Source organism: Dasypus novemcinctus, chromosome 1, assembly GCF_030445035.2.
Source record: "Dasypus novemcinctus isolate mDasNov1 chromosome 1, mDasNov1.1.hap2, whole genome shotgun sequence".
Classification (NCBI taxonomy): domain Eukaryota; kingdom Metazoa; phylum Chordata; class Mammalia; order Cingulata; family Dasypodidae; genus Dasypus; species Dasypus novemcinctus.
In genome coordinates this window covers 77,461,999-77,489,338 of record NC_080673.1, presented here as the reverse complement: position 1 = coordinate 77,489,338, position 27,340 = coordinate 77,461,999, and the positions used below count along the sequence as shown (strand labels likewise).

Sequence of the window (27,340 nt, the reverse complement as noted above, 5' to 3'; positions counted from 1 at the left end):
TACCCTGCTCATGGAAATGGGTTTCTCAGACTGCAGTTGGACAGTAGCAATCAAAATTTACAATAAACTTACTATTTGACCCATAAATTTCATACTTAATGATCTCTCTGAAGTTATACTCTTGGCAGTTTTTAAGTTTTATGTAAAAGGATGTTCACTGAAGTATTGTTCAAAATAGCCATGTTTACAAAAAATGAGGTAGTTTTAGATGAACCAACATGAAAAGATCTTCAAACCATAATGTTAAGGCAAAGAAACAAGTTGCTGAATAGTATATATTTCTTAATACCATTTACTTTAAATATATTTATGTCCTATACAGATAATTGAAACCTTTGGCTTTTCTCCAAACTCCTGCAAAAGAACCTCCCCTTCTTCCAGAAACATTAGAGTGAAGTATAGAATTTATTGAAGATTTCACTTAGGGAATCACTTGGGTGAAGGATGTGCTTGTATGGTATTGCATTTCACTTAAAAAACTTCCATCTGACAGCACTTTCCTGGATTCTCTTCTCAACCTCTGGCCACAGAGTTGCATCTCAATACTCCCTCTTTCCCAATATAATGGTCAGTTTTCTCAATTCCTATCCCATCTTCCTGATTCTGCCATCCAACCATCTTTCACCTTCTCATTTTAATCTTCTATACTCTAACCCATTATGAACAGTGATTTAAAGTCTGTCAAAAGCATTACACTGAGGATAAATACTGTGTTTTATTCAGCCTACAAAATATCCACCAGTTATTAAGCACATGTGCCTTGGAATAAAATAGTAGATGTGTACACTAAATAACAAATAATTATACAAATTATGTATACCATTTTTAATGTTAGGGAAAGCCCAGAAGAAGACCCACTGGGGAGAGGACTGGAATATTGTGATGGACCTGAGAAGGTGGCAGGAAAAGGGATTATAACCTAAGGTGCATAACTGATGACCATGCATTCATGTAGGATTTTGAGGTTTGATTTTCATAAGAAATAGAAAAAGAGCAAAAGAATTAAACTAAAAATAATGTCACTTCCCTCTCTTCCACTATTTGTCCTTTTTGGTTGTGAGGTTAGGATATTAGTGTGCACTTGATCAGGCAAGTCAAATGAGGTGAGCTCCAAATTCTGGGCTGCACTGGATGGCACTTGAAAGAGCACAGCCCAAGAGTGAGCCCAGAAAGAAAGAGTTCATCTGAAGCTTTAAGGCAGAGAGCAAGAATCAGAAGCTAGAGGTTTAGGAAACAAAGCAGAGAGAAGCCCTGTGCCAACAAGATCTGTGTGAAGATAGTTTTGAAGGGCAATGGGCAATGATCTGGTTCTGACAAAAACCAAGAGGTACAGTCTTTAGTTCATGACCCCTAAATTAATATTTGGGAAGAAGTGGAAGAAAGATGGGAGGGAGGTTCTTCTGTTAAAATCAGAGAATAAAAGGGGATCATGGATTTGACAGTAAGTAGATGACAAGCCAGATATTTATCCCAGATACAGGAAAGAGTTCTGAAAATTAGAACAGTGCAAGTTAGAAAAGTGTGTTCAAATTAAAGGTTTAAAGAGTACTTAGATATCTAGGGCTGGTAAACTCAATTAGTTTAGAAAGAATCCAACAATGAATTTTCAGTGTTTCATTAGATCACCAATATGCTCATAAAGCCAAGAAAGAGGAATAGTGTACGAATGCAATACTGCAAATGTTGAAATACATATTCAGAAGTCACTTCTCATATTACAACTACTATTTAACTAAGAACATTAATCCTGTTTATTTGGAATAATCTTTTCACAGATTTTATTTATTCAAAATATACCTGTCACACTCAAAATACAATGTATTTAGCAGGTACCAGGAACTAAAATATTTTATCTATCTTTAAAGCTGATGATCTTGTATGGGAAATAAAGTAATATGTTAGAAATTGTATATGCAGATTCATCATTCACTTAAGAAAAATGATAATTTAAATAGAGTAAGTAAATTGCCATTAGTCAAATGAGCTTCAGATAAAAGGCCTGTATCTCTTGTCCTCTCAGTTTGGTTTAATCCCTCACAGTGTGAGCATCTCACCGCTGTCAGTGTGCTTCTAGAACAGAAAGAGAGGTATTTCTGCACAACATGGCTCCTTAAATGATGCCCACTACTTCACACAGAGCTCACTTGAAGAAAAGCAATCTGATCCAAAGCTCAAGGAAAAGTGGATATGATGGAATTATTGAGTCTGTTTCAGTTTGCAACTTGGCACCTTCCTAAGAGATTTCTGTTATAGTCTTGCAATAATTAACAAGCTATAGCTCAGTTTCCCCTGATATGCACTGGGGAAAGGCTAACTCCATCCCCCATAAGCCTATGTGTCCAAGGGCATGGCACTTACCCATGGGTTAAACAAAGAAACCACATAGAGACAGGAGAAAAGGGAAATGGAAACCTTCCCTACCTGCATATCAGAGGGAGATAAATTCCTAGATATCAAAGAAACATCTGCTCCTGCAGCATTCCAAGAAACCATAACTCCCTAACGCAATATATTCTAGTCACTATCAGGGAAAATTTTCACCTCTAGGGCTTCCTATTGGCCCCTGCACCTCACTCGGATCCTCAACTCCCTCCCACCCAACTATCACTTCCCTGCCTAGGAAAGTTCTGTATAAATTCAAATCCCCCCTTCCAGGAGTGGGCTGAAGTCTCCCTTCAGAACCCCACCATGCTGGTGGGGGGACTGAAGTCTGTTCTTCAGGCCCCTCCAATAGGAGAGCTTCTCAATAAATACATTTTCTGCCTGTGGTCAATCAGTCTCCACGTCCCAGTGAACGCCGTTTTTCTCCAACAATTTCCAAGTCTGTTTGTTTGTTTGTTTTACTCTATTAAACTTTGCCATATATTCTGGCTTTAGAACCTAATCCATTATTTATTTAGGGAAGTGCACGTCCTTTTCATTAAAGTCTAATAGAATTTCATACAAAGTCAGATCTGCAGTGTCTCTCAAACTTTGTCTTTCAAACTGTTTGACCATGAAATGCTTTTTATACTGAAATCCCTACCCCCCCACCCACACATACACATGTATTTTTTTTTTAAATGACATCCTATTTTATAATGGCTACTCATAATCTACTATATTGATTTTAAGATCCTTTAAGTAGTCATGGACCAAAGGTTGAGAAACAGTGGGTATAAGTCTTACTGAAATTATGTCAGGGGAGATTGTAAGTACATTTCCTCATAGGCCTTTAAAATTTCACCCCTGGAAGGTTATATAAACCATTAAGAAAAAGGGCCCTTTATTTGAATAGATGCATATATGTCTTCCCAAGAGCTTGTTTATGATTTCATGAGGACAAAACCCCTCTCTGTACATACATCCATCATCAGGCAAGCAGTACCAACTCCAGGACTGAAGACTGTTCAGTCCACCCAAGAATGTTGCCTACATGAGAAAGAGAAAAACACTGTACATCTTCTCTGAATTTTGCTTTACATTATTAAATTTGACAGGGGACAAAAGGATGGATGAAGACTAATCAACAAGTTTCTATCTCCCATGGTTCTGAAATGTCTGCCCAATTGTGATTTAAAGAATCAAAACATGGCTGGATATACAGAAAAACTTCATTTTAGCCAGATCTTAAAATACAACTAAGAATAAGGTAAAATGATTATCAGAAAGAAGAAGTGAGAAGAAAAACTATTTTAAACTATTGAGCCTATATAACTGACAAGATGAGTAATGAATTTTAGGAAAAAATTCACTCTGAAAATTTCCACTATATACTGTCACAAGCACAATGAAAGTTAATAATCCTTTCTTCTAGCAAATCTAAATGTTAAGAAAAGACCTAAAATAAGCCAAATAAGAATAAAAAATGTACAGGTTACAGATTTTTTTAAAGAAAGAATAATTAATATATTTAAATAACAATCCTTTGGCATGTTACATGATACATGTCAAACTGACTGTTGATGTTTTTTCTCTGCTTTCCTTGGCCTTTCCTTATTTTTCAGTTTCATAACTAGCCATTAATGAATATTGATGGAAGAAAAACTTGGTTTGCTTTTTTTACATGACTGCCTGGAGAATATTTCAGATATTTTCACGTAACCATATTAAACACATGCTAGGATCATAACACAGTGAGAAGAATACTTGCCCACAGCAGAAGGATTGAATGTGCCTTCCACTTTGAAAATAACAAGCTTCATTGTTTCGATCCTTCCCAAGACATCATCATTACTTTCATATGATTTATGGCTGAGAGTATGAGAGATGGGGCAAAGATCCTGTGCCAAATTCCCATATGGCATATAACATTAGCCAAACTGTGAAAAACTCGTAAATGTGGGTAGGTTTAGTTTCATCAAAGAAAAAAGCAAGAGTGTTCCAGAGACTGAGCAGGAAACTAGCCAGATAAATTTTTACAGCCATGTAATTCCAAAGCAGGAGCATTGAATGTGGTCCTACCCCCGAATATACAATGCTTGAGTTAAAAATAAGGGCAGTCAGCAATAAATTAGGCAGAGGTGATTTGGGATATTATCAATGACTCTGTTTATGCTTTGGCAAATCTGCCCTTTTACTTTTAGGCTAAAGTTAAGATTGACATAATATTTTAAAAATTATTTCAAAAGAGATAAAAATGTCTTTTTAAAGTTCCAATAAACACTGAAATAACTATAATTCCGGTGGAATGTTTAGATAAAAATAAGAGACCATATACATGTTACTTAATGGCACATTAAAATATATTCACCAAATATTAATAATAAGTAAATATCTGTCACATCACAAGTATATTTTTACAAACATTTGTAATGCATTGAATATCTTGGGATTGGACAAAATTTATGAACTGAATTCAAACTTTATTATCTATACAAAGTAGACAAGATGAAATTAGTATGCTCTGAAACAAAAATTTAAGTTTAAGGGTAAAAGTCACCAAAAATGACAACAAAAATCAGCAGAAGAAACTAAAAGATTTTAACTTGAAAAGAGACTTACTAGAAAGGAGGACTAGGAAGTTAAGAAAGGCTAAATGAAGGCAAATGTTGAGTTGTTTTAGGTATGGTTCAAACAGAGAAAAGAAGGATAAAAAGCTGGAATTTAGGTTGAGAACACCCTATAGAGAGCTCTGAATGACATGGTAAAGTATATATATTATACCTTATACAGGGATGAGAAATCTACTCACAATATTAGAGTACAAGAGCGAATGCACCAGAGTTGTGCTTTGAGATGATTTATTTAGCAGTTGATTGTAGTGAGGAGTAATAGTAGTGAGTGGTAAGTAGTAGTGAGTAATAAGTAGCAAGAAGACTAATTAGATGTGTATTAAAGTGATCCAAGTGAGAAATAATCAAGTGATTCGAAGGTAAAGGAAGAGATGTGTGAAAATGATGAGAAAATATAGAGGGTAGAATCTTTGTGATCTGCCATCTAAGTAAAAAAAATAAGGGCATTAAGTGTGAAAAAGAGATTGCGATAATTATATGCTTTGTCATCAATGGAAATAGGAAACGCCAAAAGATAAATTATCCAGGGCAGAGAGAATGAAAAAGTTATTTGGGAGCATGCTAAATTCATTATGTCAAAAGAGATGTTCAGCTATACATCAAATAAGAATTTATAAATGTGGGTCTGGAGCTTGGGGTTAAAGAAAATAAATTATCTGACATTCATCAGTATAGAGATGATAAGCAGGAGTCATGTATGTAGCTGACATTTCTTAGGCAGAGAGAACACAGAAGAGGTCACAGCCAAAGCATCCAGGATAAACTCAGGCGGGAGGTGGAGTTGGGGGGAAGGTGGAGGTGTGGAGGGCGGGGCTAAAGGAGGGGTAATAAAGGTAGGGGGGAGAGGGGTGAAGTGTTTCAAAAAATTACAGGAAGATCTAGGGAAATATGCTTCAAGGACACCAAAGATGAAGAGAAGGTCAAGAGAGGTCAAACTTCATGGAAAAGGAAAAGGATAAAGATGGAGCAATTAGTACAGCCCCAAAGTCCACTAAATTATTTCACCTTACATTATTTCAGTGACTCAGAGTTTAAAAATACTGGATGATGCTTTGCTTGTGAGAAGAAAGGTTGCAATAGAGAATGGCTGGCAGAAACCAAACTGTAAGAAGTTATGGCCTGAGTGAGTGATGAGAAAGTAGATTGAGATTTTTTCCACTATTCCATTTTGTACAACATGCCCCAAATACGCAAATGATCATTTAGAAGATAATTAGAAATATTAGCAAATTAGTAAGTAAAAAAAATCTAAATTTTTACCTTCTTGTGATTCTTGTAAACATTCCTATGGGCAAATCCCTTTCCACAAAGCTTGCATTTGTACGGTTTATCTTCACTATGTATTACTTTGTGGGCACCAACTTGATCAAGTCTCTTGAAAGATTTATTACAAATCTCGCAATTATAGGGTCGTTTTTCTGTGAAAAATGAGTGGAGATAATCTCACATTCATTCAAAGGTAAAGGATAAAAAGAAAAATATCCTTACCTTATATTACTTATTAGAATAAGCCAACTAAAGCATGATCAAAACCATTGAAAACTATCCACCAACCACTCCATCTGTTAGACATCTGAGTATATTAAAAAAATAAATGTGAGCATGTTCTTTTATAGTACTATTTTGCCAACTAAACATGTTAATTAGCTTAACTATAAAGAGGAAGTTTAAATTCAAGGAAGAAATCCTACTTCCAGATTAATAAAGTGCTAATATGTGCAAGGTTGACTCAGTGTCATAATTTGAATGCTAGGAGTCACCTGACAGTGATGGAGGTAAACTACAATGCTGCCTCCTGCTCAGCCAGGGAGGCCCCATGTAGGCAGAGCTTCCAATTCCTCAGCAGGAACTACACACCTAGATTTTTATGTAAGATTCATATTTATGCCCGAATCATATAATGTTGGCAACTAAATTTTTCGAACTTGTGCATCCTAAACAACACATACCTGAAGGCCACCAGCTTGTGTTTACTGATTTTTTTTGTCTTTATTTCTTTATTTTTAATGTTACATTCTACTGATTTTTAATTTACAGAATAACATAACTATATCTCTATTCAAACTAAGTAATTATTTAAAAACATTTGACTCCAATAGCCTCAAATTATAAAAATGTTGAACTCTAGAAAAAGACTTAGTAAAGCAAAAATTAATTTCAGAGTTGCTATTTCTAAATGTCTTCTTGAGCAAAACAAACCTATTACTTGAAATGAAACAATGGCTTTTAAAATGTACATTCTCAAAATGTGTTTATAAAAGACTTCTCACTAACATTTATTAGCATCTTATTTATATATTAAACTATCTAAAAATGCACACATAAATTATTCAAATGAGTGTATTATAACATTAATAGATAATTGAATAAGGAAAATGAGTAGGGACTAAAATTGTTGAATCTCTACCAAATGTCAAGCATTATGCTAGGCATGTTACATAAATGAACTCACTTAATCTTCACAGCAATTCTGAAAGGTAGTGACCATTATCCCATTTCATAGATGAAGATTAAAGAATCTGAGATTCAAGGAGGAATAATTGGTAAATTAATAATGACTTTGAAGATCTCCAGTATCACTTACTCCAGTCATTTGTTTTATAAATAAACTGAGGTCTAGAGAAATCAAGTAACTTGTCCAAAATCACATGTTTAGCTCATGGTTGAACAAAAACTAATGGTTAGGTCTCCTAATTACCACTCTCAGAGTTCCTGGAAATGACAAAGTGAAGCTTTTGTAGTGATTTCAATATAAATGAAAAGTATATACTTTACCTGAGTGGGTGATCATATGACGTTTTAGCTGATTAGCTGAAATAAATTTCTTCATACACTCTTGACAATCAAATATTTCATGAATCTGCAAAGGGAACATTTAAATCAGCTGTCAAAACCTAAATTAGATAGAGCTTAAGCAAAAGTCTAAACATATGGTCAGTTTGCTACTAAAAAATACAAACAGTATATTATAATTCAACCCTAATTGGCTCTTACTAGCTGATGTAAATTGAATATACAAAGAACATAAGTTACCTAGCAAAGATATGTAATTAAAAGAAAACATAAAATTGTATAATACTTAAATATGTAATAGTTTACCTAGTAAATTTATACTTTCTGTAAAAATTCTATCCATTATACATTAAGTCATTTTGTTAATATAAATTTTGGCTGGTACATATGTAATCTGCAGGTATTATTTCCTTTACAGAATTCAACAATATTTTAAACTTAAATGTATCTAGTACAAATAAAATATTAATTACAGTGAAAGACCAGAAGAGAAGTGATTTGAAAAGCATTTAGCTTACATTATGTCTCCAACAAGAGGGGGAACACAATGCAAAAGAGATCAAAAGCCATAATAAATATGGGAAGACAAAAAACTTTAGCAAAAAAACAGCTAATGTAAATATTACAATTTAATATTGAACCTAATTCTTTCCCTCCTAGACACTAAATCAGAGAAATTGGATCTGTGGTATGAAAGGTAGAAGCCCAATATATTATTAGAAATCACACACTCAATTCTAAGAGGAATGTCTAGCATGACGCCTTATATTAGAAATAAAGACATCCCAACAGAGAAAAAGATCACACTGTATTGCTGAAGATTCAAAAATGTGTTGGAAACAGTGATTTTTGTTTCAACTTTTCTAAGAGTAGAGTTCACAATACTAAAACCTAGATGACCAAAGACCCTTCTGCAAGAAGCTAAGACACTGTGGTTATCCCTGCAGGAAAATTAGGGATACTACAGAGTAAAGAATCAAGGTAGAAGTCCCTGACCTGGTACAGTACGTGAGTTAAGGATGGAGCACTGGGACTGTCGCCTGGTGAATGGCTGCCTTGGTCAAGATAGCCCTGAAAGAATTCAAGGTATGGACAGTGAAGAGTGGGGAAACAGAGCAGCCAAGTCAGCAGTCTGTGCCTTAATTCTATGCCCAATTTATCACATGGGAGCTTTGGGCTGCAAACCTATCTTCTGCTTATGCCAGGTCTGACTCTTGGTGAATCAGTAAACTCAGTAGTGAAAAGCAGGGAAAGGGTAGAGAAATAAGGCAGATGCAGAAAGATGGCATTCCCCTAGATTCTGGTTTGTACTCTTGCTTAGATGCTATAAGGATTTGAACTGTGTCCTACAAAAAGATGATGTGCAAAACCTAATCCCTGATCTGTGAATGTGACCATATTTGGAAATAAGTCTTTGGAAATGTGATTAGCTAAAATGAGGCCAAACTAGATTAGCAGGGGAACTAATCCTTGCTCCTAAGAGGTGGCCTTCTAAGAGATCTTGGACCCAGAGACAGACACAGCAAAGAAAGTCATGCAAAAACAAGGGTAGAGAATGGAGTGATACATCATCTACAAGCCAAGCAATGTCAAGGATTGCTAGCAAATACCAGAAGCCAGAAGAGGCAAGGAAGAGTTCTCCCCGACAGACTTCAGAGGGATCATAGCACTGCCAACACCTTGATTTTACACTTCTAGCCTCTAGAATGGTGCGGCAATAAATTTCTGTTGCTTTAAGGAACTCAGTATGTGGTACTTTGTTATGGGATCCTAGGAAACTAAAATGTATGCAGCGGAATCTAAAGAGGAATATGGAGTCCAGAGAGCTTTCCTCAGGAAGTAGTGTGGAATCTGTACAACTGCCTACACAGTACTTGGTGTGGAAGTACCACACTGTACAGAAGAAAAACTATTAGCTTAAAACATTTTAAAGTCTGTCTTTTAAATCATCAAAGACTCTCACAGTAACTTGTGTGAAGACCTGGGTTCAAGTAGCAATGTAGTGTATGTTTATTTTGAAATAGTAACTGCAAATTCCTACTCAAACTCTGTGATTCAAGAGATATTTTGATAAGGAAAAATCACGACTCTCTGAAAGGATGATATGCCTCTTGAGCCATAAATTATATTCTGCTTCTAATAAGTTTATTTTCTTTTCATCTTTTAATGTTGAACTTTTGTTACTGTACAAAACTATATAAAAATACCAATCCATATATAAAAATTGCTGTTAAATAAAGTAACACAGAATAGGACTCATCATTGTTCATTTAAATCTCATGGCATTTGAAAGATGGAACATTTTTTAAAGGTGAATAGAGATGATATTTTAAAAATTATAAAATAGAGCATTTATTGTATATGAAAGCATTTTTACGGTGAAAAATTCAAGCGAAAATTATTTTCAAAACTCCTAAGAAGGTTTAATAAAACAATCAGACTTAAGGGGGACATTACAGGTAATACTATTTAATTATGCATAATGCTTTAGTGTGATGGCTAGGCTAATGTATCAACTCCTCAGGTAATGGTGCCCAGTTGTTTGGCCAAGCAAGCACTGTGCTAATTCTAATACAGGGCATTTCATGGACTTTAATCATCAGGAAGTTGATTATACAGAGAGCTAGTTGTATCTTCAATGAACTGAGGAGACTGCCATCAACTATGAATGATGTCTCATCCAAGCAGTCAAAGGTCTTAAAAGGAGAAGTGATTTCAGCATTGAGAGAGAGAATTCTCATTTCTACTTTGGACAGCCAGCATCTCTTAGGGAACTCATCAAGCACCTGGCTTACAGCCTACCCTACAGAATTTGGACTTGTGCGTTTCCATGGTCGCATCAGACAATCTCATAAAATCTCTCGCTATTTACAGATATCTCCAGTTGGTTTTGTTTCCCTAGAGAACACTAACACAGTTTGGTACTGGGAATGGTTCCTGAGAAAGAAAATCTTAAAAATGGGATTTCTGAATTGGTTCAGGGATTTTTACAATTGGTTCTCTACGCTGATTAGATTAAGTCACTAATGACTCTGTTACCAATAATCAAGAAGACACCGACTGTCCTGGGAGTGAGATGGCAATAGAGACATGCAAAATATCACCACTGGCTATGACTACTTCCATGCTTATAAAAGGCAAAAATCTGGGAGTCCCTGACCTCCTCCTTCCCCTGAGGAGGGTAGCACCCAAACTTAAGTCTGCACTACCCAATCTCCAGCCTGCCCCAAGAAATCTCGACCTACTCCCTGCCCTGAGGAATCTGCCATTCAAGCCCTACCTGAAGAGATTAATAGTCTCACCAGATGAAACTGCAAGGGAATGCCCTGAAGTAACTGGCTTACAAGACACCTCTAACCTACCACCACCACCCCTCTTCACTTCCAGATCTGTAACTAGACAAAAGTCACAACAAGGTGAAGTACAAAGTGTGAACAAAGCTATAAAAGAACTGCAAGAGTTTTTCAATTTATATAGTCAGAAATCAGGGAAATATGTGTGGGAATGAATATCAGGGGTATGGAATAATGGTGGCAAGAATATAAAGTTGGATCAGGCTGAATTTTTTGATATGGGCCCAATAAGCAGAGATTCTGGATTCCAATTTGCAGCTCAAGGGGTTAGAGAGGCTCCAACAGTTAGTTTGGGTAGCTGCTGGCTGAAACAGGGACCATGAGATGGCCTACAGTGCCCGAGGCTGAGAGGCCGAATTGACTCTGGTATACTGTAGATGAGGGGATCCAATCGCTTAGAGATACTGGAATGCTAGAGTGGATTCACCACTGAAGACACACCTTTCACCAGGGCTGTGAAGAATAAATTTGTGAAACTGACTCCACCTTCTGTGGTTGCTCTTCTCTGTAGCTCAGATTTTACAGTAGGAAATGCTGTTACAGAACTAGAATCCTTAAACACCACAGGGATGATTGGATCCCCACTTGGTAGAGGCCAAGCAGCAGCACTTTAATGCCAAAGACAAGGTGGGTGTGGCTACCAAAATGAAAGTCAGACTCAAAGCAGCAATCAAGAGTCTGAGTCAGACTGAACTATGGTGTTGGCTAATAGATCATGGGGTACCTGGAAGTAAAACTGATGGGCATTAATTCCTACGCGATCTGTATAAGCAGAAGAGTTCAAGGTCAAGCAAAAAAAACCACTAACTTTAATTACAGAAACAGAGTCACAGCCCCTTAATGAACTCCCAGACTTGAGACAGTTTATAAAACTAGAGTCCCTTGAATGAGGGGAAGGCCAAGTCCCCTTGTGAAAGGATCCTATTAAAATGACAAAAATATATATTATTAATCCTCCTCGCAGTTTTCCCCAAAGAGACCTATGGCCTTTTACAAGAGTAGCTGTGCATTGGGAAAAAGGAAATGATCAGACATATTCGGGATTATTAGATACCAGCTCATAAGTAACGTTGATTCCTGGAAACCCAAAATGTCACTGCAGTCTTCTAGTCAAAGTAGGGGCTTATAGAGGAGAGGTGACAGATGGGGTTTTAGGCCCATCTTACAGTGGGTCCAGGGGATCCCCAGACCCATCCTGTAGTTACTTTCCCCGTTTCAGAAGGCATAATTGGAATAGACATACTCAGTACCTAGCAGAATCCCTACAATGGATCCCTAATTTGTGGAGTGAGGACTGTTATGGTAGGAAAAGCCAAGTGGAAGTCACTAGAACTGCTCCTACCTAGCAAAATAATAAATCAAAAGCAATACCAGAGTCCCAGAGAGACTGCAAAGATCACTGCCACCACCAAGGATCTGAAGGATGCAAGGGTGATGATTCCTACCACATCCCCATTCAAATCTCCTATTTGGCCTATGCAGAAAAGAGATGGATCTTAGAGGATGACAGGTGATTATTGAAACTTAACCAAGCAGTGAGTCCAATCGCAGCTGCACAGATGTGGTATCACTGCTTGAGGAAATCAGTGCATCCCTTGGCACCTGGTATACAGCTATTACTCTAGCAAATGTTTTTATCTCAATTGCCACTAGGAAGGATGACCAGAAACCTCACTGTCCTGGCTCAGAGGTATATCAACTCTTCATCCCCTACGTCATAATATTGTCCACAGGAAACTTGATCATCTCTCTCTCCCACAAGATATCACACTAGTCCATTAAATTGATGGTAGCATGTTGACGCAAAGCAAGAAGTAGCAAGAAGTAGCAAAGACTCTAGACTTACAGGTAAGGCATTTGCATGAGAGAGGATGGGATATAAACCAAATAAAAATACAGGGGCCTTCCAGTGATATCTCATGTTGAGATATCCCTTCTAAAGTGAAATATAAGCTGTGTATGCTCTAAATCAGCATCTACTCTATGGTGCTGTTTCTCCCATATCCAGGATTCAAAACTCCAGGAATCAAGAGGTGGAAATGGAAGTGGCACCACTCACTATTACCCATAGTGTTCCAATAGGAAAATGTTTACTTCCTGTTCCTGCAACCTTAAGCTCTGCTGGTCTGCACATCTTAATTCCAAAAGGAGGAGTGTTTCCACCAGGGAACACAGCTATTCCACTGAACTACAAGTTAAAACTAACACCTGACTACTCTGTACTTCTCATGCCTCTGAATCAACAGACAAAGAAGGGTATTACTGTACTGGCTGGGGAGATTGAGCCAATCAAGGGGAAATAGAACTGCAACTACACAATGGACATAAAGAAGAGTTTGCCTGGAATATAGGAGATCCCCTATGGGATCTCTTAGTACTACTATGCCCCTGTGATTAAAGTCAATGGAAAATTGCAACAACCCAAACCAGGCAGGACTAACAGTGACTCAGAATCTTTAGGAATGAGAGTTTGGGCACCCTACCAGGCAAAGAACTATGGCCAGCTGAGGTGCTTGCTAAGGGTAAAGGGATCATGGAATGGGTAAATGAAGGTGTAGATAAATATGAACTTTGACCAGGTGACAAGTTACAGAAACAAGGACCGTAATGGTCATGAATAATTCTTCCTGATTTGTTATGAGTATGTTTGCATATGCACATAAGACAAATATCTTTGTTCCCTAACCTTTCCACTTATCATATGACATAAGTTTTATTAGTCATGTCATTGTATTTAAAGATGTCAAGTTTCATAATGAATATTATACAAGGTCTTACACCTACTTTGTACTGATTTAGTGTATTTCCAGTTGTACGTAGGACAGTTGAGTATTGTTAGGCAGAAAAAAAAAAATATATATATATATATGTGCACACATCTTTTATTATTTTTATTTAGAGACTAAGTATGGTTTAAGGTGATGTGTAAGGCTGCCAAGTTGGCAAGGGGTAGACTGTGATGGTTAGGCTAATGTGTCAACTCAGTAGGTAATGGTGACCAGTTGTTTAGTAAAGAAAGCACTGGGCTAAATGTAATACAAGGACATTTCATGGTCTTTAATAATCAGTAACTTGATTGCATAAATGGCTGATTACATTTACAATCAACAGAGGGCACTACCATTAGCAATGAGTAATATCTCATCCAATCAGTTGTAGGCCTTAAAAGGAGAAGTGATTTCAGCATTCAGAGAGATAATCCCCATCTCTACTTCCAACAGCCGGCATTTCCCAGGGAACTCTTCAAGGACCTTATACTACTTAAAAATATCTCTAGTCAGTTCTAGTTCCCTACAGAACCCTTATATATTAAGCATATTTTATAAAATTTTCAGCTTATTAAATTGATATATAGGATATAATTCACAATTTAAAGCAATAAATAATTTTAATGAAGGATCATATCATACCCAATGTAATACAGGATATTATATAGTCATAGGAAATAGTGTACACTACAATTACGTAATTTGCTATTGTCATAATGCACCCACCCATACATTCACAAGGTGTAACATAGCTACTTAAATCTATTAGACATTAGATATACCCAAATGTGATTCCAGTCAAAACTGGAATCAGTAAAAGCTAAGAATTCAGAAAGGTGTTGGAGACTGTGTGGTAATGGAGAAAGTGTTGAGCTACTAAATTATTACGTTCTGTTCAGACCACTCAGAAGGCACAGAGCAATACACACTGTATTTCATCACTATCAGTTAGGATTTTGATCTAATAAGATATTTCTATCAGGAGAAAAAAGTTCTTACGATGATGATAAATGGACAAAGGGGTAAACTTTCTGAAATGTGATCCACAGTCATTTTGCTGGAACATCGTAATGGGTAAAATCTTAAATTTGGTAAGATATCTTAAAATTTCAACCTCTAAGATTAAAATGGATCACAGAAATAAATCCTAGAATTTTAAAAGCAAAAACAGGTTTAGAAATGACTGATCCCATTGGTTTAAACTCTACAGATCAGAAACTAAATTTCTGCTTTCGAAATAATAGGATAATGGGGAAGAAGAAATAGCAGCCTAAAAAAAGGAACATCTGGATGGAGCTCCATGTCAAATTTCTTTGAAAAATAGTTTCATGGCTTAAAAATTAGCAAAACAACATTGATCAGGTCAATGCCCATTTCTTAAACAAGAAAAGAGAGGTCCAAAGTCACATGATGGTCAGTGACAGAAGGAGGAAAGAAATGTACTGCCTGGTGCTCAGTTCAGTGCTAGTTCTAGTATTTCTCCCTAGGGATCAAAATCACTCAAAACATAGATATAATCTCAAGACACATCAGCACAACAGGTTAACCATCTCATATGGTATAGGTTAAATCCACAACAAATGGTTGGAGCTACTGAATCAAATATCGTATGATTATTAAGGCCTGTCCAGTTATTTTAGAATTCATCTACATAAGGAAGAGGAGATAAATAACAGGTAAAATTTAACTTTTATTAGTACCATCTCTTTTTCCTTTGGTATTAAATCACTAAAAATATATATTATATGCTCCAAGTTATTATAAAAAAGACAACATATAAAATTATGAAATGGGTGTTTTAAATCTTTGTTGTAACAACATAATTTGATATGAACATTTTGGATGCTGCCATGATACTAATGAAAACCCATTACATTTTATTCTATTGTAAATTCTATTTTGCCAGGGTTTAGAGTTCATAAAGGCCATTTATTTTCCAGATTAACTTTTTCCATCAAAATAATAACTCAATAAGTTTTAAAGTTATTATAAATGTAACAAATTTATTTTCTCCTAATATTATCATTTGTTTCTGCTAACAACACATTGACATACATGCACATTATTTTTGGCTCTTCAAAATAATGGAGCTCTTGTCTTTGTTGTGGCAGGTTTAACCATGGTATGCATTCATTTTAATAGCTAAATGCCATTGCACAGCACATTATAAATCTACAAAACCATGTGACTTCCTCATTGATTTGTACTTCCTAAGTACAACACCAACTGCTAAACCTTGAAACTAGAATGGGGTGCTGTAGGTGAAGTACTCAGCTAAACAAGCACCCTGCAAGTGAGAACCAGTTCCACTAATTTTAAACAACAATAACAACTCTATCCTTTTCAAAGAAGTATACATTTCTGCAATGGATCTTACATTCTAGAATAGGTTAGCACTTTAATGACAAGCTCTGTATTAACAAAATAAAAAGATCAACTAAAAATTACATGGCAAATGCTATAAAGAACTCAAAGGATCTTATACTATGATAAGCTTTAATCTTTATCTTACTGACCTTTCTATGTTCCTGCAGGCTTGATGCTGAAGAACACTTTTTATTGCACACTGAACATATAAGCTTTTTCTTAGGATCTCCTAAAACAGAAGCAAAACACCATCATGATTTAAATGAAAATAATGAAGTGAGTATCACATATAGTGTTTTTGGGTGGTATATAATTTCTAAACAGGTATCATGTATTCAGAATTTGGAATTCTAATCTTCAGTATTGTAGATATACCCATTTAATTCAGATTAAGAAGTAAGCTGTATTTTAAACCCATTTCTTTATAAATCTGAGAAATCTCAGTTTGTTATACCACTTTATATATATATATAATATGAATCTTTTACCTTTCCATGTACAAATGTAGTATTAAAAAAGAAAATTTTCCACAAAAAATTAAATTAGTTTAAAAAAGAATTTGGTTTTATTAATTCCTAAGTTCATTTTGTCATTTGCTTTATATTTCAAAAGAATCCCATTCTTCTGAATTTTTTAAGATGGAATTTATAGATTATTCTTTCCAGCACTAGACTTGTAAAATCTGAGTGGATGCTTTATCACATTAGTGTTAAAAAACAGAATAAAGTAAAATCAAGTGCACTCGAATATTACATTGACAATTTATGTTATAAAAATCAAAATGAAACCCAATTTTTTCTCTTACAAGTTATTACATTTATAGAAGCACATTTCATATTTCAAATTTAACAGTGTTTATGAAAATAAAACCAAAATAAATCATCTGTCAAATGTAATAACTGTATCATATATACCACCAACATACAATGACCACAGAATGTTTTTTAAAAAGTAAACAGATAATATAATGAACCACCTTGTATCCAAAACCCAGGCCCAGTAATAAACAACCCATGGCCTTTCTTGCCCCATCCCCAATGACTCCCCCACTGCTGAATTATTTTGAAGTAAATCTAAAACACGTAATTGCACCTGCAAATATTGCACTAAAACATACAATTCTTTTAAAAACACAACCATATTCTAAAGCACAGTTCCTTAATATGCTCAGATAACTAATAAGTTTTCAAATTTCCAAGTGTCTCATAAATTTCATAATTTTTTTTACTGTTTTTAAATTTTTTAACTCAGATCCAAATAAGGTCTCTATATTGCTACTGATTGATATATCTTTTACACCTTTTTGTTTCACATCTTTTTTTATAGGTTGCCAATTCATCACTCTGTTTTTTTTTTTCCTTGCAATTTATCTATTGAAGAAACTATACCATCCTGTAAATTTTCCCCACAGTCTAGATTTTGCTGATTGCATCCCTATAGTGTAGTTTAACAGAGCCCTCTGTCTCCTACATTTCCTTTGAATTAGTAGTTGGATATGAGGTTTGATCAGATTCAGGTTCTTTTTTTTTTTTCAAGACTACTCCCTAAGTTAACCCTCAGGAGGCACTGGTGACCATTTGTCTTTATCTTTGTAATGTTAGCAGCTTTTGATGTTTGTAATGGTAGGAGTCATTGATGGTCAATGCATAATAGATTCATAAATGGAAGTTATGAACTGAATAAGTTTTCCCTAAGAATGTAGAAAATTCTGCCAGGCAGTCTGTCATAAAGGACAAGTTCTTATATATTTTGGTTGTATATTGCATAAAATTATAACTGAGCTGTCCATATGTTAATTAAAGTTTAGTAAACATTTACTCAATATTAAAAGGGGAAGTATAATACCAATGACACCCACAATACAATGAAAGTCCACTTACACAAACCAGGCAGAACACAGCTGGTCCCGTGAAGGGAAAGGTTTAGAAGACAGAATTACTTTTGAGAAAAGCAAATAATTCAATGGTAAAAGCCCTGCCAGAGAGTAGCCTATGAATCTGGGTATTCATCGTGGTGCGGGGCAGCAGTTCAAGTTGTTTTCAAGGGAATTAGGAGCTTCTGCAAAGAAGATGAACTGGCTAAGTGGAATTTTTTTTTCCTCAAAACAATTGGGATTTTTTTTAGGTGTCTTAATAAACAAATTCCATGAAATATTTTATTTTCATATTTTGTCACCTCATAAATTATCCTGTCACTTTATATAACAAAATATACCATGGTATTTACCTACAAATACACAAAAGTTGGCATAAAGCCCAATTATAATTAACATACAACAATCCTTATTGCAACACTATAACCAGAAAAGTCTCCACAATTCTAAGGGGATAAAAACTTTAAGACATAAGCACTGAAAATCACTGACATAGAGTACCAGTGAAATGCTGTGACTCAAAATAAGACAAGGGATGTATACAGACTAAATTATCTTCATTTACAATTCATGCAAATCTAAATATTAGTACATAAATTCTAGAGCTAAAGCCCATACTTGACATACTTGATTTTCTTAAAAGATGGACTGAAAAGTGGCTAAGAACTCAGTTCTGTGCATTTACCATAGATTCAAATTTACCATAGACCATCATGAAGTTGTTTTATTACAAAGTATAATTTTTCAGGATTATGTATTTGTTTAAATTGAAAGTTCCATGAAACATACCACCTAATGCAGATATAATTTTTCTCCAAATATATACTACTGAAAAGAAAGGATTCAGAATTAAAGAAAATGGAAAATGAAATCTATTTAGAAAAATACCTAAAATATTACATATAAAATCCATTTACAGGTATAGTGATTTAGATAGATCACTCTGACAGCAGTAAGAAAAGAGGAGAAACAAAGGAAGGAGATACAATAAAAGTTATCACAATCTTCTAGATAAAAGATAATTAAGGACAAACTAAGAAAGCAATGAGGAGAAGATGTTACACTGTGAGACATTTCTCAAGCAGTTGTCCACAGGACTAAGTGAATGATTTCTTGTGCAAGGTGAAGGAAAGGATAGTTGACACTGCAGTGTAGACAGCTAAATGGTGAAATCATTCGTGGGGGATGAAACTGCATTAATATTATGGTGAATACCTAGGTTCTATAGATTCTGAGGAAGTTTACAAAATGAAAACTTCAGTCTCTGAAATATATTTCATACTCCTATGACTCTTCTTTACTTTTCACTAAGCAACAAGAGGCTTTTAAAGCATAAGAAAAAACGCAGGCCTTTAAAACAATGTTTAGAAAGGGAGTTTATGTATATCTTTCAAGAGAAAAACTTGTGGTGTTTGGGGTGGTTAACAATTAGGCTAAGATCAGAGTGAAAAACAATATTACAAAGCAATTTTTTTATTATAGTAACAGTTTATGGAAGAGAAAACATTAGAAAAAGAAAACAATTTTTGTGTCTTATTATTCAAAATATACTTATTATTCATAATATACTATTTTGTCATGTTAGGTATTATAGCTCAGAAAATTTTTCCTGGTGATTGACAAGCAACATGGGTACTAAGGAGACTTTAAATCTCCCAAGCAAAAGGAATACCTAAAAGCACATGTTTTATCATCAAATTCCTTTACATATCTATTATATATATGAGGGTCCCACTAAGAAAGAATATTCCCTTTTACAAGTGCCACTACTTGGGATTTCCCTCCTTCCACCAAAATCCTTTACTTTCTTATCCCATCCCTTACACCTGCTGCTCCTTGAAACTAGACCCAATCCTTTCCCACCAGGTAGGAGAGAGGAGGAAGAGAAGACAGCGGTGAGACTTCCAGAATAACTCCTCTCTTGTTACCCCTACCCCAGTGCCGCTGGTCTTCCACCCAGCATCATGGCTAAGGCGCCATGCTCCCATCTCCATTCTTCACACTTCTGTCTTTTCCTCACGTCTTCTCAATTTTTGAGCCTAGAATTAGAATTCTAGCTTCTTTGAGAATAGAGGAAAAGCTTATGCCTGTTTTTATCTAAGAATGTAGATACATTTTATCTCCCATAAATATAAAGTCTCTTTGTTAGCACCCACAAAGTCTAAGCAAAAGAGAAATATTAGGAAATGGGCTAACAAAGCCGGCCCCTTCCCTCTCTGTACCTCTTGGGTAACCATGGAGGTTCTTACCACCAAAGCAGCTTCCCTAGGTGAAGGATGACAGTACCTATAAAGCCATAACTTGAGAGTTCATCCTGTTTAATTTCTTCTATATTCATGTAAGTCTGATGTCTGACTTTCAGATTCAACTTTCAAAAATATTTTTGAAAACCCATTAGTTTAAAAGTAGGAAATGGCTTGAGAAATTAATGCAACTGTACTGAATAAGTAATTACTTTTATACCGTGTGCTTCGATGCACTGTGGGTTAATTATGCTTCCAGGCACCAGTCTGAGAACCTGCCTACCACAAATGATAGTTTTGATGAAAAAATGCAATCTATATTTAAATATTCAACTTCTCTCCTCTCAGCATCCTCGGTTCATTCATATCACCTAACAAGGAGCATGTCTCATCACCAGTGGTAGAAACAGTAAGATCTTCTCTTCCCTTGAACACCTTTGCCTTTCTACAAAGGGCTCTATAACCATATTTGTGAACATTGAGCTCTGCTTAAGGATCAATGCACATGCTGTTCCCAATATGAAATACTCTTTCCCAAATGCCTGTGCAGCTTGCCCTTCCCTTTATTCACTCCAGTGTTACCTCACCTGAGAGGTCTTTCTAACTGTAACACATAAAATAGCATCCCTCTACTATAATTCTTTGTTCCAGGAAGTTTATGAATATGGATGGCAAAAAATTACATTTACATCTTCAGTTTCCTCTGACCAAAATTTAACATTTCTTTCAATTATTAACTTGTACTACCAAACAAAATACTACTTCAGTAACTATGATTTTGTCACCAATAGAAATCATATATATTTCATATTAAATAAGTTATTATAGATCTCATAAAATTGGGTTTACACTCTTCCTTATTTCAAAATTATAATAGTTAATAGACCTGTTGATATATCTTGTTAAATAATGCAGAGTAGTACATTATCATATCACAGTTGTTTAATTACTGCTACCTACATATCAATATAATTAGTTCCTTTGTAATCCTATGTATTTTATTTCATAAACTTAAAACATTATTTTTTGCAAAGCCACCTACAGGCTTCAAAAGACTGTCAAAGAGCTCCACAACACACACAAAAACTAAAAAAACCCTGCATCATCTCTTTTTTTTTTTTTTAATTTCTCTCCCCTTCCCTGCCCACCCCCATTCTCTGTGTGTTCTTCTGTGTCCACTTGTGTCAACAGCACCCAAAATCTGTGTCTCGTTTTGTTGTGTTATCTTGCTGCGTCAGCTCTCCGTGTGTGTGGCGCCATTCCTGGGCAGGCTGCACTTTTTTCCGCACTGGGCGGCTCTCCTTACAGGGTGCATTTCTTGCGTGTGGGGTTCCCCTCCACGGGGTGGGGTGGGGGGACACTGCTGCATGGCAGGGCACTACTTGCATGCATCAGCACTGTGTGTGGGCCAGCTCATCAAATGGGTCAGGAGGCCCTGGGTTTGAACCCTGGACCTCCCATGTGGTAGGTGGATGCCCTATCCGTTGGGCCAAATCCACTTCCCTGCATGATCTCTTTACACCACTTTCTTTCCTCAGTCTTTATGCCCACCAACACATCCCCACCACACACATTTATTTATTTGTTTATTTTCTATTCCCACCACCCCACTAAAAGCTAAGCTAAGCTCTTTGAGAGCAGAAACTTTGGCATTTTCTGCTATGTATCTTCAGCACTTTGCAAATAGTTCCTTCCACATCACTTAAAAACATTTTCTGCATTAACAAATGACAAATATGTGGGTCAATGATAATTTTCAAAAGTATTTATTTTATCAGAGAATGAAAATTCATTAGAATAAAAAATTAAAGAACTTACATTATTACTTACCCTTATTTTTCTATACCAAATATCACACGAAAAGCAAAAAAATCAAATATAAAAATACATAAGGAGGGAGGGAGGGAGAGAAGGATAAGGAAAAAGTAAAGAAAAAAGGCCTGGAGTAGAAGGAAGAGAGGTTAAGGGAGAAGCAAGAGAGAAGCTCTGAATGAGAGACTGAGATTATGTACCAAGATCAGCAAAAGGTAAGCATGGTTAAAATATAGCAACAGTTCACATTTTATATGATCCACAAGAGCATTTTGTTTAAAAAAGGAAAAAAAATTCCTTTTTATGAATTATTTCCTACAAAATCTTCATAAATTTCCAAAATTAGTAATATCAGAATATCCACAGCCAATGATGAGAAACCGCAAAGAAATTATGCTTACAGCACCACATGCCCAGTAATGAGATTGTGAAAGTTTCTAGAGTTTCCGTATGCATCTGATTTTTCACTTAATTCAGCAAAGTTAAGTTTAAAACTGACACAAGAAATTTGTTAAACAATACATTACAGACAAAGATGGGAAAATTAAGAACAGCATTTTAACCCTAGCTGCTTTTTAAAAATATATATATAAAGGCACTTCTATCAAAAAGTTATGCTTGCTTCTTCTAAGCATAGGAAAGGTTCATGTATAATGGATTTAGAATAATGCCATTTTCCCTAATCAGGCATATATTCTTCAAGGAAAGAAAAAAGTCAGAACACTATAAGTTGCAGTTATGGGCACCATTCCTGAAGGTGTATTTCATAGGACATTACTTGCACTTAATATGCAGCCCCAACCAAGGATGTAAAGCTAGAGCCAGCAGTCATGCCTAAACTAGCTTCCATTATTTTACTATTACAGTAGACACTTTCTGGGCAATGAACTCTTAGGACACAGAGGCTAGACTCTGATTATACTTTTCTCCTGAATGTGAGAATGAAGGAGAAAAGAAATCCACTTTGCTCCAAATCCAGATTTCCACTCACTTCCCAGAAGTAAAGGAAGATCAGAAGTAAACACGTGATATAAGGAGTTCCATGAAGCTTAGCCCCCTTGATGAAAAAGACACTGAGTAAGTAAAAAGTTAATTCTAACAATGTAGTTTTCTGCTCAGTTCAATGCAACACATTTAATACCTAAACCAAAATATATGTACTGATGGCCTGCCATGTGCTAAGCAGATGTAGTCTGACAACCAAATTTTATTTTTCTTTTATGGTTTCGCTAGCCATTAGAAGGAATTCAAATAGTACTTACATTATTAATTCAAACATACTCAGTTCCTATATCAAAATGTAGGCAATAATTTTATCCAATATAGGAGAAATGTAAGCATTAACAAATGGAATTATAATATGAAAAATATTAAAACCGAAGTGCATCACTTAATAGTTTAAAAATACATCTACAATAGTCAGGTTTAATAATTTTAGAAAAAGAAATTTCATAAACTGAAACATGAAAATTGCTGCCTAAAAATATCAAATTTCAATGCATAGGACTACAAGCACAACTAGTAGAATCTAGGTGTATGGTTATGATTAATTCAGAGGTGGGAAAAGTGGCAAATGTAGCTGAAATCAACTGGAAAAAGAAATACTGTTCAATGAAAGAAAAAAATCCACTGAGAGAGCTCAACATATGTGTATACTACAAAGGAAAAGCAAACTCTTTCCTTGGGAATGAGAATTAAAAACAGATCGCTTCAGCCTGGGAGAGGAAGCCTTTTACAAATGACCTTGCAATGACTCCTCACCAGTGTGGACGTTCTCCTGGTGTCTTTTCAGGGCATCCTTGCTCTTAAGCCTCTTTCCACAGCTGTCAGCCTTGCATACAAACGTGGCGTCCCCCCGGCAAGTCTCTCTGTGCTGCTCAAAACTACAAGATAACCACGAAAGGGAAAAGAGACAAAAAATGGTGAAGGCATACCTACAAAATCCAAACATCACAGCAGGCTTTGGTAATACATGCTCCCTAAGTACAGGTTCAAGGTCATTTCATGCATTCCCTACGCAGGTAAGAAGGAAAGCTTTTCAATTCCATAGCCATGTAACAATGAACCACTGACAGCATGAAAGCATGCATGCAAAAAATGACCCACAAATATGTAACAGCAATCTGATAACTCAGACACAAAACCTCGATGCTGAACTGAAGGAGGAATTGCAAACAGAGCACTGAAAACTTCGTGAAGAATCCTTCAGACTGCTTTTTGCTGTGCACTGAAGAACACTGAGGGGAAATAAAAAAAAGAAGAAGAAGAAGAAGAAGAAAAACAAAAACTGGAAGTCTGAGACGAAAACTTACAAGAAGATGCCACTTTGAATAAAGTATGCTTGTGATCTATCTTTTCATTCTACATTTTGCTTTTTTACATTTTAGTAGTACATTATTAAGTCATAAGCCGCAGCTCAGGAAGGCTCTCTTTTGTATGGAATACATAATACTAAATGTAATAAAAGGTGACTAGAATGAAGTTTTAAAGTTCAGTTATTAAAAAGTATATTTTTCATACTTGTTTTTTTAAGTACTTGCAATAGAATCACCAAATGTTTAATCTTGTATTACAAACGTATTTTATTTTTAAAATTTTGAGCAGAAATTTTGCTTCTCAAATTTTATAAGCAAAACCAGACGCATATATGGGAAAAGTCTTAAAAGTCTTAATATGAAATGTAAAGTATATCAGAATTTTATTTTAATCAGACATAAAATGTAACATTAACTTTAACCCTATGTCAAAGATTCCTGCTCATATGCAAGGTGATTATATCAACACTTGGTTAAAAAAAAGTCTAAAATTAAGTGTACCTACTTTTTCACTTTTAATAATTTATGATCCTGAAAAATATTTAAATGAAAGGATAATTTCATATACTGCTTTTATATATATGGTCAAAATAATAAAGTGCAGAGCAATGTGTGGGATCATTTTATTCATCTTATTGTCATTATCCTGTACCTATGCATCTTTAAATTATTACTCTAAAGGGGCTGAGAAATAAACAGTACTTCCCAAAATGTTCGTGTATTCTTTATATTCTGAACTCTATTTATTTCATAAACTTATTTTTACTTATTCCAGAGATACTACTATCTAATACAGACAACAGAAACTTGATCTATCACTTCAAAGCACTAGCCAATTTATGCTTATTTGAATTTCAGACATTTAATGGTAAGTTATTAAATGGACCAATAGTGATTAGCATAAATAACGCTCACTTGTTAAATAAACTTCATAATCAGAATATCTCAAGAATCACTATACTATATATATTATCCTTTACTATAGACAATGAATTAATGGCAAGGTAGAATGCTTAATCTCCCTCTTTCTCTCTCTCTCTCTCATACACACACACACATAAGAAATTGCAAGACAAACCAAATGGAATAGTTAGTTAAACAAAATCTTAGCTTATAATCTTAAAGATAAGTGTTAATGTACGCACTGTCTTTGCAAAGCCTGCTTAACAGGGAATTTCTTTCCACAGTTCTTGCACTTAAATTCTTTCTCCTCTGTGGGCTTCTGGTGCAATGTCTGAAGATGCTCAGCAAGAATTTCCTCACTGGTAAAACTTGAGTCACACTGGGGACAGGCATAGTCCTCTTTACAGCCAAGGTGATCTGCACATTTATAATGAAACACATTTATTTACAGAACAAACCTCAGAGCCAAGAACTCTTCAATTTTTCTCTCATTTTAAAAATCAACATTAATTGTGTTTAATGGTTTCATATTAGTAAATTCTTATTATCCATGAATACTTAGTGTTGTACATGAAAAAATAATAGGAAATGTAAATAGAAATGGATTTTTTAAATCATTTCACCTGTTTCCCCAAATTAATTCAAAATTAATTAAAAATTAATTCAATTTCTTTTACCCTACAATCATCTTCAGTTCAAAGAGTTATTCAAAATGTTGAATTTGAAAACACAACTCTTCCCTGAAGCAGGTCATGTTTAGTTTACTACTGAGGTGAACCACACTGAGTTATCAAAAGGACTCTTGCATGAATATGAAAAAACACCAAGGTTGTAAAAGCAGCACTCATTATAGCAAGTGGAGCAAGTATCTACAGTCTTCTCTGATTTGTCAATCCCATGTGGACTGACATAGTTCTGTCTTAATTTCTCAAAGTATGCTTTTCAATCACATATATTTTTTCTGATTATAAAATAAAATTAGAAAATGCAGAAAGTATCAAGAAGAAAATAAAAATCACCAATAAATCCATTATACAGAGATAACTGTTATATTTCCGAGCCTGACTTGTCTTTTGTGCATATAAATTTTATATAGCTACACTTATGATTGCACTTTATATGCAATTTTATACATTGACATTTCTTTCTACCTAACATCTTCTCAAGTCGTATGCTTTGTTTTTTTAAAAAAACCTTGAGGTATCCTAACATATTTAATCAAACTCTCCACTCTTAGACATTGGGAATGGCTTCTTTCTTTTGCCCCTTTTTATTTGGTTTTATAACCAAGGCACTAAGAATTCAAAATAAAAATAGTAGCAATATAAGTAACTGATTCACATATTTTAAAAATCTGTTTACACTTCCATTGACTCTTTTGACAAAGATAAAGATAACCAATATTTTGAGTACTAAAGTAGGACTAGAGGAGTGGTAATATATATGTAGGAGATATTATAAAGTTAAAATAATGGACATAACAATAACAAGCCCTGGAAGCTACAGAGAAGGAAAATAAATACAAAAACAAAGAAAATGCAGTATAATGCAGAAATAATTCCCACCACCCAAAAACCGACATTCCCAAAAAACAGCATAATGCATGTTTCAAAAGTAGAACAGGGTCTGTCCCATTTCCCCTTTAAATAATCCAACTAAAATAAACAAACAAGCATAAACTGGTAATGCTGAGAGAATGATCATACTTTGTCAGCCAATGACATATAGTTACAATAGACAATCCATATGAAAGGCCAAAATTATTACCCCTGCTATAATGGAAACAGTGTCACTTCTGAAGTGACTGGTTTTCAGAATATTCAAAATGGAAAAAATACTGTATAGTAAGGATCAATCTATTATTAAATGTGACCACCTATAACATACACATATTTCCCTCAAGCTCCATAAGGAGTAAA

The 27,340-nt window shown here is 35.0% G+C and overlaps 1 protein-coding gene across 11 annotated transcripts in view; it reads right to left on the bottom strand.

Annotated features, from left to right (window-relative positions):
- The window catches only part of PRDM5 (PR/SET domain 5), a 291,517-nt gene that overhangs the window by 146,531 nt on the left and 117,646 nt on the right, over positions 1–27,340 (bottom strand). For 8 of the 11 annotated variants that reach the window (XM_058293285.2, XM_071214900.1, XM_071214910.1 and 5 more), the window contains exons 5-10: positions 25,664–25,838; positions 24,348–24,440; positions 23,965–24,086; positions 16,425–16,504; positions 7,770–7,854; positions 6,255–6,412 (exon numbers count right to left, since the gene is read on the bottom strand). In XM_058293285.2, the coding sequence (XP_058149268.1) occupies positions 6,255–6,412; positions 7,770–7,854; positions 16,425–16,504; positions 23,965–24,086; positions 24,348–24,440; positions 25,664–25,838 (713 nt within the window). The remainder of the gene's footprint in view (positions 1–6,254; positions 6,413–7,769; positions 7,855–16,424; positions 16,505–23,964; positions 24,087–24,347; positions 24,441–25,663; positions 25,839–27,340) is intronic. The other 3 variants (XM_058293289.2, XM_058293302.2, XM_071214907.1) reach the window with 1 other exon arrangement.